We start from the raw sequence: 13,585 nt of genomic DNA, 5'->3' as shown, positions 1-13,585 counted from the left end.
AGTCTCCAAGAAACCATAAAACAGGATACAGTCCTTGATGGACGCCTGCTCAATCTGCACAAGTTCCGACTCCACTTGTTTGGAGTATTGGCGAAGGTCCACCCCCTGTCAAAAAAAGTCAAGACCATTGCAAGATAAGGAATAAGATGAGGAAAGATAAAAATGTTCACCGTCTGCAGTGCTTCCTTGACAAGCTCGTCCTCTAGATTGGCCTGGATGTGAACTGCCAAAAAAGAAGTTTTCCTTTGAAATTGGCCGACAAAAATTAAGTGTTAAGCTTTTTTTACATCAGAAAAAAACAAAATTACATTTCTTTGTAACCGACATTTTAGTTAATTTCCTAAAACATTTCTGACAAGCCATAATATTATTTAGCATGCTGTGTAAATTATTTCAAATTATATTGTATATTCTGTTGATAAAATATCCTTACGATCGACTTCATCCAAAATCATCTCATCGGTTGTTAGGTCCAGGTCTCCCAGTTGCAGTTGGGCCATTTCACCATCATTCATCTGGTGAAAAATAAAATCAAACCATTAGTTAGCAAATGTTTCACTCTTTTGTTAAGACTTTTGTTAGTGATTTAGGACTATTGAAACAGTGAATGCCACCATTTATCATTCTTTACTCCTTAGTCCATTTTTTTTTTTATTATGGAGTCATTATTCAAATGAAAGGTAATTAGTGCATAATTACGAGCAGCAACAGACCATTATTGTAGGTTGATTGTGTGTATCCTTTTCAGTTTTACAAAACAAATACAAGGAAAACATGTTGCGTACGTGCATCATTTTATTTCATTGTGAAAATATATTTAGGCTTTTTGGACGCTAAGTGTACAAAACAAAAATAATACATGAAGCACTCAACTTTTTCATTATTATGACTGATCAAAGCGGCGCTGCCACGAGCGGCTGCCTTTTCCAGCAGCTGCCCTATTGTTTTATTGTCTGCTCCTATCTTCGGTGTTTTTTCTTCCCGTTTTGACAACTACACTATGGATTACTTCTATCCTATGGACATGGGTTTTAACGCACAAGAAATGCGTGTATTCAAGGAATTTCAACTCCTTGCCCTGAAAAATTCTCGTGCCGGCGTGATGAAAGGGCCTATTGTGGAAGAAAAGCCGGAGCTAGCGAAGCGGCTAGCGGCGTTATAAGTCTTCGGTACCATCCGTAATCATGGTAAATGCGAACTCACGACCAAATAAGATCATCGAGTGCTGGTGGAAAACATCGAAGCGCACAGGGAGCGCAGTTGCTGTGTTTTGCGGATACGTGGCTCACGTTTAGCATTCCGGAAGCTAACGTGTAGCCACCCGGAGCTACCCGGAGCAATCCGGCTTCAACGCCGCTAAACAGAGACACGAAAGCCGGGGGAATCGGAGAGGAGGCGGACTTGCTAACACGAGGTGGTGTATCCCTGGATTTTCACAAAGAAAAGTTTTCCATCTGCCACAGGGATGTCGAATTTTTGGACTGGCGTGACGTCATCCACTTCGCTACAAGCACCCCTAGGGCATCATGTTCATCTGTTAACAACGGGGTAGACTGCTGGAAGTGTGAATTTCCCTACGGGGATGAATAAAGTATCTATCTATCTATCTATCTATGTGTGTATGGTTGCATTTTTAATATTGGAGTATTGTCGTTATCATGACAATCTCTTTTGTAAAGTTAATCTGACTCTTAATGATGGCTAAAATTGTGAATACTGCATCGATGCTACATTCATGAAATCTATTCATTTTTTAATGCGTATTTTCACTATTTGTAAAGTGTTTTTTTAATTAAACTTTCGGAGTTTTGACTTATATTCTGTACATTTTTTCTCCTTCCTTACAGAGAATTACCAACACAACCCAGAAAATCATCGGCTGCTCTCTGACCAGTCTGCCGACTGACTCTGATCACCCCAGCCTCCACCTTTTTGACCTGCTGCCTTCTGGCAGATATTACAAGTCCCATAAAAGAAACACTAATGAGCTTAGAGACAGTTTCTTCCCAAGAGCCATGACCACCATAAACAAGCACACAAAACTGTAAAAAAATTACCGTAAATTCCGGACTATAAGCCGCTACTTTTTTCTCCAACGTTCAACCCTGCGGCTTATTCAGTGATATGGCCAATTTATGTAATTTTTCTAACAGCCGCCAGTGGCACTCGGGTACAAAAGAGATTTAGACCGGTGGAATATATGCGCCGAGGAAAACTAGAAGTTCTTAGCTTGTGCACAAATTAAATTAGCGTAAAAATATCCTCACCATGCAAATTGCAAAAAGAAAGGCACATGACGCAGCTTTCAAGCTAAATGCAATCGAGCAGTCCGATAAAGAAGGGGGGGAGGGATTTTGTAAGGTTTATTCTTCTTTATTCTTTATCAATTATCCCTTATCGGTCAAGTCATAATACGCTACAAGGAAACAGAGCTACTGCACTTAAACTTTACTATGCGAGCGTGTTGCTAGCGTATTTTTGAATAAGGGAGCGTGAGACGACGTCTATATGACATAGTCTCTTTCCCATACTGAGGAAGACGACTTTGATGTTGTCAGTTATAAGGAGGAAGATGAGGACGGTTTACCGTGATTACTACATGAAATGAAATGTTTATTGAAGGTATTGTTGGATAAATTAATCAAAACATGACACAAAGAAAAAAACTAATGCTGAGAGTGAGCATGGCCAAATATGGTCACCTTACGCCCCCTCCCCTAAGGAAATTTGACAGATCTGTTTCTGCCAACCTTTGCTTAAAGGTTTGCACCGAATTTGCACTAATAACCCGGTCAGGCAAAAAATTCCAAATTTTTGGTATCCTGAAAGAAATAAAGTTTCCATGCAAGTTGCTGGTAGGTCTAGGCACCCGTAACTTATATCTGTGACCACGTAAACCATCAACACGACAGAACTCAAAACATTGATCAAAAGGCACATCGATCATTCCATGCAGTACTTTGAACACAAAAATTAAATCAAATCGAATTCTACGGAGCTCCAAAAAGTCCAAGTTCAGTCTTTGTAGTCTTTCCGGATATGACAAGCTGTGCATCCCAGGTATCCGCTTCGTATACCGTCGTTGAACTCCTTCCAGTATGTTAATGTCCTTGAGTAAGTAAGGGTTCCACACAACGCTGTTATATTCTAACCCGGGTCTAACATAAACGCAAAACATTCGAACTAAGAATGCTGGGTTCTTGTTGTAAAAGTGTCTGTAAATGTTTGATGCTATGTTATTGGCTTTGTTGGTAATTTTGGCGATATGCGTGATAAACTTTAGGTTTGAAGTAAGAGTGACACCCAGATCCTTATGTTCAGTAACAACATGCAAATCATGATCATTAATGTTATACAGCAGAACAGAACCATGAAAAAACGACTGTGCTAAGCATTTATGAGATGACAGTTGCAGTTGCCACTTTTCGGACCAAAGAAAAACTGATTTAATGTCATTTTGGAGAGAATCAATTGTTCCTGTAACCTGGGTTTTTGGTAGGAAAGCCGACAGTTTAGCATCATCGGCAAAAATTGAGATGTCACTACTTTGAATGAACGGTATATTTTTTAACAGAACCGTTTACTGTGTTGCGAGCGTATTGCTAGTAGCGTTTTGCTACCCTTCACAGGCAGGGTTTGGGATGAGTTATAATATTATTATTAAAGCTTTGAAAACTCTCTCGGTGTACCGTCTTTCTTTGTAAATATGTGTAACCATGTATAATATGTATTTGCAACTGTATATTTTTGTAATGTATTTATTTGAGACACTTATTCTGATATGTTTTGCGAATTAAAAAAGAGGGGCGGAGCAAACGCGGGCTGACGGGAAGTGGGGTAAAGGTGAGTGAGACCTGTTGTCGCGGCGGTCAATAGTGAATATATATTTTTCCCACCCTTACCTTTAGAAATATAGACTTTTTTTCTTTGGATTAGTTTCAATGGGTACCCGGACTCTGCAGGTCTGCATCAAACCTTAAGTACCGGTATCATTTTCTGTTTAGTTCGCCGGCAGTGGTTTTTGGACTGTGTACTCTATAATCAGTTACGATCGTGGGACTCAAAGTCGAATTTGGGTTAAATTTGTGATTGTGTTATATGTTTTTATGTGGGCGCATGCGGCTTGTATACAGGTGCGGCTTGTGCAAGTACAAAAGCGGTTATCCTCTTAAAATGTGGTGGGTGCGGCTTATAATCAGGTGCGCTCTATAGTCCGGAATTTACGAAATATACATATATATATATATATATATATATATATATATATATATATATATGGTCTGCATTTATATAGCGCTTTTCAAGTCAATGAAGACCTCCCAAAGCGCTTTATAATGTGCTTCACATTTACCCATTCACACACACACTCACATACCAATAGCGGCCATGCAGCCGTGCAAGGCGCCGACCTGCTTATTGGGGGCATTAGGGATTCAGTGTTTTGCCCAAGGACACTTCGACATAAATATATACATACATAAATATATACATACATATATATATATATATATATATATATATATATATATATATATATATTCCCCAGCACATGTCAAGGCCTGTTGTAGAGGAGTCATGGGAGAAAGTTTTGCGGTCATATGAGACTAAAATAGAACTTTTTGGTCATAATTCCTCAAAGTGTGTTTGGAGGAAAAAGAATGAAGAGTACAATCCGAAAAACACAATCCCTACTCTGAAGCATGGGGTAGCATCATGCTTTGTTGGTGGTGTTTTTCTGAACATGGGAGGGGACAAGTGCACTGCATCAAAGAGAGGATGACGGACCCGTGTATTGTGAGATTTTGGGGAACAACCCACTTCCCTCAGTCAGAGCATTGAAGATGGGTCTTCCAACTAGACCTAAGATTTATGGCCCGAGCCCGAACCCGAACCCGAGGCAATTTCGGGTCGGGTCGGGTTCGGTCCTGCTTTTTTTTTTTTTTTTAATTAATTAATAATTATAAATATATGTTCATTAAAAATATATACTTAAACTATGTATGGATACTAGACCAAAGAATATAGTAAATCAAATAAATATTATTTGTGTACAATTAGTTGTGATTGCGGAAATCATAGCGTACAGTGACGTTGGTGACTTTTCCATCCGCATTAACAAACGCATTTTGTAAAATACGATCGCGCTTTATTGTTTAAATAAACGCGTTATATAGACTAGAATCTCCCAATTATTATAATTAGCTCGCTTTATTTTGTTTTAAAGCGTATTATATAGAATACGATCGCTTTTGTCGGAAGCGTACATTGACGTTGGTGACATTTTCATCCGCGTTAAAAAACGCAATTTGTAGAATACGATCGCGCTTTATTGTTTAAATAAACGCGTTATATAGACTAGGATCTCCCAATTGTTATAATTGGCTCGCTTTATTGTTTTAATAAGCGTTTTATATAGAATACGATCGCTTTTGTCGGAAGCGTACATTGACGTTGGTGACATTTTCATCCGCGTTAAAAAACGCAATTTGCAGAATAAAATCACGCTTTATTGTTTAAATAAACGCGTTATATAGACTAGGATCTCCCAATTATTATAATTAGCTCGCTTTATTGTTTTAATAAGCGTTTTATATAGAATACGATCGGGGGGTGGGGGGGGGTTTGCATAGGAGTCGGAAAAGGGCACAACACGTCAACACCCCCTCAATGATAGTGCCGCGCTAAAATCTTAAGGACGTACTACTACTGCTGCTGTGGGTTATGGCCCAATGATCAAGTCGTCAAAATGACGGACGCCCTTAAATGTTTTCGCTACCTCAAAAAAAAAAACCCGTCAATGACAGATTGTCGCTTAATGTAACATCTGCAGTGCAGACACAGAAATATAAAAGATGTAAATGTTTATACAGTTTTATTTAACTTAGGCCTAGATGTTGTAACAAAAGGCAGAGTTTAATTTGTTATCATAAATCACCCCTCCTTATAAATAAAATATGTAATTTCGGGCCCCCTCGGGCCGGGCCAGCAAATCCAGTTAATTAGTCGGGCTCGGTCCGGGTCGGGTTTAATACCCCTCGGGCCTGCGTCGGGCTCGGGTGCTTTTTTTTGGCCCGATCTTACCTCTACTTCCAACACGACAACGACCCGAAGCACACAGCCAGGAAAACCAAGGAGTGGCTACGTAAGAAGAATATCAAGGTTGTAGCATGGCCCAGCCAGTCACCCGACCTGAGCCCTATTGAAAATCTTTGGAGGGAGCTCAAACTCTGTGTTTCTCAGCGACAGCCCAGTAACTTGACTGAGAAGATCTGTGTGGAGGAGTGGACCAAGATCCCTCCTGCAGTGTGTAGAAACCTGGTGAAAGACTACAGGAAATGTTTGACCTGTAATAGCAAACAAAGGCTACTGTACTGTATCAAATATTAACATTCATTTTCTCAAGTGTTCAAATACTTATTCGGAGCTATATCACACAAATAATTCGTTAAAAAAATCATTTATTGTGATTTCTGGATTTTTCTACTTAGATAGATAGATACTTTATTCATCATCGCAGGGAAATTCACAAGTTTATCTCTCTCACAGTGAACATGCACCTACGATGAAAATTTCAGACCCCTCCATGATTTCTAAGTTGGAGAAAAGGCAAAATATATACACATCCTCATCTGTACATACAAACACATATGCATTTTATATATATATATATATATATATATATATATATACATACATACTTCTACACATACCCATATATACATACACACACACACACATATGCACATTAGATATATATATATATATATATATATATATATATAGTTGGGTGGATAGCTTAACCACTGTGGTCGTAGGGGCACCATTTCCTATGCTGTATCTTGGGCAAGTAGAGCCTGGTGACACACATCCCTCTCCAGACCAACATATGTTTACACCCGGTCTTGAAACGGCGACCATTCGCGTGTCAGCTGAATGTGCTACAGATACATATGTCTTAACAATGTTTGTACTGCTAAATGTCCTTGCACTAATATTATTGCAGGAATTGAACATACAAGTTAGGGCAATATGTAAGCACTACCTTATAAATATTGCCTACATATCCTAATTTCATTTTTACATTATTTGCTTTTTCGTATTTATTGCATATGAATCCTGAACTGCCACGTCTAATCTCGTTGAAAACAATGTACACTAAATTGTTATGACAATAAAGACCAGTCTAAATCTATATTTTGTCATAAACATAAAACCTTGGCTGTACAGGACTATGGTTCTTTTTATGAGTATAAATGTTTTTTTAAAGAGTAATAACTTTTAAAATATTTTAAAGCAAAATTTGTTTGTATAGCACTTTTCAGGTAAAAGATTGCAATCTAAGTGTTGTATGAATACATTAATTGCACAATAGGAAAATAAAAATCGCCTCCTTTTACTCCATCCAACAACCTGGCGTGCCAAGCACACAGACAAACAGAATAGTGTAAAAAAATATGAAAATGAATAATTAATTTAAAAAAATATAACACTATCTCCCCGTGCTTGCGTGGGTTTCCTCCGGGCACTCTCACATTCCAAAAACATGCATGTCAGGTTAATTGGCCGGTCCAAATTGTCCCTAGGTGTGAATGAGCGAGCGAATTGTCTGTCCCTGTGTGCCCTGCGCCTGGCTGGCAACCAGTTCAGGGTGTCCCCTGCCCACTGCCCGAAGACAGCAGAGATGGGCTCCAGCACCCCCGCGACCCTACGGAGGATAAGCGGTGCAGATAATTGATGGACAGATGGATAACACTATGGCTTGACATATTTGAGGAAAGGGACTTGAGGAAGTGCCATCCACACTGATTGGGGATTACTTATACTTATCCCATTAAGAATGTTAGTGAAAAATCTGATTTCTGGCATTTTGTTTAGAAATTGTACAGAAACATATTGCCTAGCAATTGCATTGATTTTTGTCTGCAAATATTATTAGTGGTTGTTCTGTACAGTAGGTGTGATACTATAAGTAGTCGTTTTTAATAATTAATCCACACTCTCTTGTCATGTTTGACAATTTTAGTACTCTCAAAGCTTAATAATATCATACTTATATCATGTAAATTGTGGCTTTGAAATATGATAATGTCAGTTAGCCAAAAATGACATAGCTTTGTTCTGCTAATTCGAACGAGTTGAGACGAATATCTTTCAGGAAAAGAAATACAAAGGTTTACCAAACCAATTTTAGCGGAATACGGGCAACATTAAAACTACTCGACGAGATAAACGATGTAAAAAATTCACCTCGTCTTGACAAAAGGCCATGGCTGCTTGATTTGTCTTTTCCGTAGTGTTGGAATCTGTGACAGACTCCGCCATTGTTAGTGTGACGTCACGTGGAGACGAACACAAACACACAAAATCTGTTTTTTTTTTCCACTCGTAACACTTTACATTCTGAATGTTTAGACTTTTTCTAAGCATGAACAGCTTTCAGTGGCTCTTTTTAGTCGTAGTTTTAGCTGTAGCAATGTATATTTCTTTATGCTGTATTCTGTAATTTTGCAACTAATCAAAAATAAAAACAGAAAATTATTTTCATAAAATCTACACAACATTAAGTTTATAACGTTCAACATATTAGTTATTGTTGTTTGGAATAAATATATTGCCTGACGCAGTCAATTTGATAAATAGAACGTAAATATATTTTCATGCTTTATTTTGTATTGCTTTGCAACTAATCAAATATGTTAAGGTTACATATGTATATTTTTTAATACAATTTACACGATAACACTTATTTACAATAGATTATAAATGATGTTGACTTCCGGAAGCTGTCATCCGGACATTGTTATTATCTATATTTCATGTTGATGATGGTGTATGTGTATTGTCTGTACAGCCCTTTGAAACTTCTCGTGATTAAGAGCATTACAAATAAACATGAATTGACTTGACAATAACTTTAATAAAATTCCACAAAGGTGTTATAGTTGTTATTTCAGAAAGAAATATTTTACTAAATTACTGTTTGAAATGATTGAGTGAGAATTAATGTGAATTTTACAAAATACAGTATAACTCTTTGTATATTATAAAAATAAAAATCACAGACGACTTTTAACAAATAAAGTTACCGGACTATTGAAAACGAAGGACCGACTTCCGCTATTACCGTCGAGAGAGTATCGCGAGACTAACGATACTTCCTCTTTGCGTGGACTCTGCTACCAAGATGGTGAGTTTCTCCTTCTCTCTTTCAATCTTGCAACATCCACTGCTAAAACACGTACATTGGCGGTATTGACGTCTTTAAAAAACGTGTATAGTTTTTTTGAGCTAATACCGAATTGAATTGTTCACGAATTGGGGCCAATATAAATGTTAAAAACGATTACAGTCTACGGAACGTTGTAACGTCTGCTTAAGGGCTTCTATTGTTAACACCATTCTTTATAAGAAAATTGAAAACAAAAAAAACAAAACTATTTTTCTGTATTAAATCACTTTGTGAATTGCCACATGTTACCCTTGTAAACGATCTCGGCAAATCGGCAATGTGATCACTCCGCTTGAACTAGATGGTTACTGTCTTATCAAGCATTTGAAAAGTCAGGAATCCTTGCAATACCCAAAATATATACCAGGAATTATGATTTTCATGGTTGAATCACACTTGCAACATTATATTTAATGTTGATTTATGTTTGGAGAGAGCAAAGCGTGTATTACCGTTTTTAAACAACTCTGGTTTTACGTTTGGTAGTTGGATGGCAGCACAATGCTTCCAACAATGGTTATTATGTATGTTGATGACTATTTGGTTCACAAATGAGATCTGCTAATGGCATACTGTTATTTGTTTCCTATTTTTTGCAGGCCTTGGTTATCCCTGAGAAGTTCCAGCACATTCTTCGTGTTTTGAACACAAACATCGATGGTAGGAGAAAGATTGCCTTTGCGATTACCGCCATTAAGGTAAGAAATTGAAAAAAAAAAAAGCTGTGACGTTGCTTGTGCTGCTCAGTCCTAAGTGATTTATTCTTCTTCTTAGGGAGTGGGCAGACGCTACGCCCATGTGGTCCTGAGGAAGGCAGACATTGACCTCAACAAGAGGGCTGGTGAGCTGACTGAGGAAGAGGTAAGGTGATTTCTGGTCTGCAGTCATTATAGTTGAAACTTCATTCATAACTGAGGTGTTTGTGCTCAGGTGGAACGGGTGGTGACCATAATGCAGAATCCTCGTCAATACAAAATCCCAGACTGGTTTCTTAACAGGCAGAAGGATGTTAAGGATGGAAAATTTAGCCAGGTGAGTGGATCCTTTTTGTTGTTTTCTGTTGTTTCAATTTAACCAATAAATGGTTAAAAGCCACCATGGGGAAACTCTTTTAAAAAAATGTTCAGTAGACATTGAAAATTTGAAGATCAGTGGTTGTCAATGTACTTGATAATATTTTCTGTAGGTTGGCCAGGCAATATTCAGTCTTGGAGCTTACAACACAATCGCGGGTTTGCATTCCAAAATGAACCAGAGATGTGTGAAATTTATGAAACTGAAAAACTTTTTTTTTGTACAAGTATTATGATTAAATACTCTTATTCACTGAAAACAAATAATAAACCAAATGACCACTGTATTGTCATAATTTAAGCATCTGGTATAGAAGTAGAGCGAGATTTTTAAGCCAATCAGAATGGATAAAACTACGCACAAAGTAAAACAGTGAAGAAATGAGGCTGAAAAGTGACCTGCAATATACTGGACTGTCTCAGAAAATTAGAATATTGTGATAAACTTCTTTATTTTCTGTAATGCAATTAAAAAAAAAATGTCATACATTCTGGATTCATTACACATCAACTGAACTATTTCAAGCCTTTTATTATTTGAATATTGCTGAATTTGGTTTACAGCTTAAGAAAACTCAAAAATCCTATCTCAAAATATTAGAATATCATGAAAAAGTATACAAGTAGGCTATTCAACTAATCACCTGAATCATCTAATTAACTCGAAACGCCTTGCGAGGGTTTCCTGAGCCTTAAAAACACTCAGTTCAGTAAACTAAATCACTGCTGATCTGACTGCTGTCCAGAGGACCATCATTGATACCCTCCATCAGGAGGGTAAGACACAAAAATAAATTTCTCAAAGAGCAGGCTGTTCACAGAGTGCACTTTCAAAGCATATCCACAAAAAGTCTGTTGGAAGGGAAAAATGTGGCCGGAAACGCTGCACAACCAAGAGAGATGACCGCAGCCTTAACAAAATTGTGAAGAAGAGCCGCTTCCAGAATTTGGGGGAGCTTCAAAGACAGTGGGCTGAAGCTGGAGTCCAGGTATCAAAAGCCACAGTTCAGAAGTGTCCGGGAAATGGGCTACAATAGCCGTATTCCCATGGTCAAGCCACTTCTGAACTCAAGACAACGGAAGAAGCGTCTGACTTGGGCTATGGTGAAGAAGCACTGGACAGTTGCAGAGTGGTCCAAAGTCCTCTTTTCAGACGAAAGCAAGTTTTGCATTTCGTTTGGAAGTCAAGGCGCCAGAGTCTGGAGAAAGGCTGGAGAGGAGCAAAATCCAAGTTGATTGAAATCCAGTGTGAAGTTCCCACAGTCAGCAATGGTTTGGGGAGCCATGTCAGCTGCTGGTGTTGGTCCACTGTGTTTCATCAAGTCCAGAGTAAATGCAACTGTGTACCAAGAGATCTTGGAGCACTACATGCTTCCATCTGCTGAAAAGCTCTATGGAGATGAGGATTTCATTTTCCAGCATGATCTGGCACCTGCCCACAGTGCCAAAACCACCAGTAACTGGTGCACTGACCATGGCATCACTGTCCTTGATTGGCCTGCTAATTCCCCTGACCTGAACCCCATCGAGAATTTGTGGGGTATAGTTAAGAAGAAGATGAAAGACACCAGACCTACAAATGCAAATGAGCTGAAGGCCGCTATCGAAGCATCCTGGGCAATGCCACAGGCTGATTGCCTCCATGCCACGCCGGATTGATGCAGTAATCCGTGCAAAAGGATTCCCAACCAAGTACTGAGTGCATCAATGGACATTTTCAAATGTTTTAGTTTTGCTGTTATAAAATTATTTTTTTACTTGGTCTGAGGAAGTATTCTAATATTTTGAGATAGGATTTTTGAGTTTTTTTCAGCTGTAAGCCAAAATCAGCAATATTCAAATAATAAAAGGCTTGAAATAGTTCAGTTGATGTGTAATGAATCCAGAATGTATGACATTTTTGTTTTTTTAATTGCATTACAGAAAATAAAGAAGTTTATCACAATATTCTAATTTTCTGAGACAGTCCAGTATATAGCAATTGTTCACTATTTCAGTTGATATTTTTCTCATTAAAACCACGATTAAATGATTATTTACTAGCAAGATCTATAGAAGGTTGATTACCGATGCCTGTCACTTCAATCCCCTGAGTTGGAGAAGAGAAACCTAAAAGACCGGATTTGGTCTGGTTTGCGTTGAGGCGGAGGTCTCCCACATGGTGCCCACAGGCACTGAGTAGCCCCCCCCAAAAAACACCTGAGAGCCTGCGGATAGGTTCTGAAGGTATCTCACCAGTGATTGGTCACTGTTTTTCCTGTAAACGTCTAAATGGCATTATTTTTAGTAGTTGACTGAGCCTATTCTAACTCAACTTCCAACAAATACCACATGGTAGTCACATGATAAATTGTCATTTTGTAAAAGTGCATCAAACTGCCCTTTTTTGCCAGTCAGTAATAAAAATAGCTCCCAGTGTTCCACTCACCCGCTCTGTAACTTTAGCTTTAAAGGCCCGGTCACACAGCCTTTCACGGGCGTATCGCGGCTGAAGCAGACGCTGTTAGACGCTTTGAGATCGCGATACGGCCGTGCTTTACACGCGGTAAGAAATTCACACGCAGTTGACCGTGCGAAAAGGTTTTGCGCTGCTCAAAAATTTAGACCACGGGTAACCGCGGGCGGCACAGCGATGCAGCCGCGGTTACCCACGATAAGGACGCAGAACAGTCGCCGGCCAATTTTGCACATTTTCCACCATGGGCAAAAAAAATCGCAAAATTTTACCCGCGATACGCCCGTGAAAGGCTGTGTGACCGGGCCTTAAGGAGGTTTGTGTGACCCCGGCTGTAGTGGGTTTCCTCAGAAGGTTTCATAATTTTAGTGTGGCCAGAAGTATGATAAAGTGTGAGTATAATGGGAATTTGGACTTATGAGGGGAATCAAACTGAAAAACACAAACGATTGGTATTTGTTGCTTGGTAAAAGTGTGAGAACAATGAACTGCAGATATAAAGTTGACTTGCTTGACAATGCATTCTTCATTCAGGTATTGGCTAACGGTCTGGACAACAAGTTGAGAGAAGACTTGGAGAGGCTGAAGAAGATCAGAGCTCATCGCGGACTCAGACACTTTTGGGGGTGAGGACAAAACACTCTTTTTGAACTTTGAACTCTGGTCAGAGAATATCCTAGTAAGTTACTTTCCCTTCATTTTGCAGCCTGCGTGTGCGTGGACAGCACACAAAGACTACTGGTCGTCGTGGTCGCACTGTGGGAGTGTCTAAGAAGAAGTAAACTATGCGCAACCTTTTCTTTGAATAAACTCTGAACAAAACAATCA

The 13,585-nt window shown here is 38.8% G+C and overlaps 2 protein-coding genes across 5 annotated transcripts in view; one reads left to right on the top strand and one right to left on the bottom strand.

Annotated features, from left to right (window-relative positions):
- vps52 (VPS52 subunit of GARP complex) overlaps positions 1-8,347 on the bottom strand; it is a 31,637-nt gene extending 23,290 nt beyond the window's left edge. Inside the window, exons 1-5 of one of the 4 annotated variants that reach the window (XM_088328620.1) lie at positions 8,248-8,308; positions 6,082-6,326; positions 434-515; positions 171-223; positions 30-105 (exon numbers count right to left, since the gene is read on the bottom strand). In XM_088328620.1, coding sequence (XP_088184746.1) covers positions 30-105; positions 171-223; positions 434-515 — 211 coding nt within the window. In that variant the 5' untranslated portion in view covers positions 6,082-6,326; positions 8,248-8,308. Of the gene's footprint in view, positions 1-29; positions 106-170; positions 224-433; positions 516-6,081; positions 6,327-8,247 lie in introns of all 4 variants that reach the window. The other 3 variants (XM_088328619.1, XM_088328622.1, XM_088328621.1) reach the window with 3 other exon arrangements.
- A 742-nt stretch (positions 8,348-9,089) lies between these two features.
- rps18 (ribosomal protein S18) lies at positions 9,090-13,585 on the top strand. Its single transcript, XM_088328623.1, has 6 exons — positions 9,090-9,187; positions 9,829-9,927; positions 10,004-10,090; positions 10,160-10,261; positions 13,292-13,383; positions 13,464-13,585. Exons 1-6 carry the CDS (start codon positions 9,185-9,187, stop codon positions 13,537-13,539), a joined length of 459 nt encoding a protein of 152 aa, XP_088184749.1. The 5' UTR covers positions 9,090-9,184; the 3' UTR covers positions 13,540-13,585.

The sequence above is a fragment of the Urocampus carinirostris genome, chromosome 2, assembly GCF_059441175.1.
Source record: "Urocampus carinirostris isolate Australia breed hairy pipefish chromosome 2, RoL_Ucar_1.0, whole genome shotgun sequence".
Lineage (NCBI taxonomy): Eukaryota > Metazoa > Chordata > Actinopteri > Syngnathiformes > Syngnathidae > Urocampus > Urocampus carinirostris.
The sequence above is the reverse complement of the archived record's forward strand: the minus strand, read 5'-3'. Positions and strand labels throughout refer to the sequence as shown.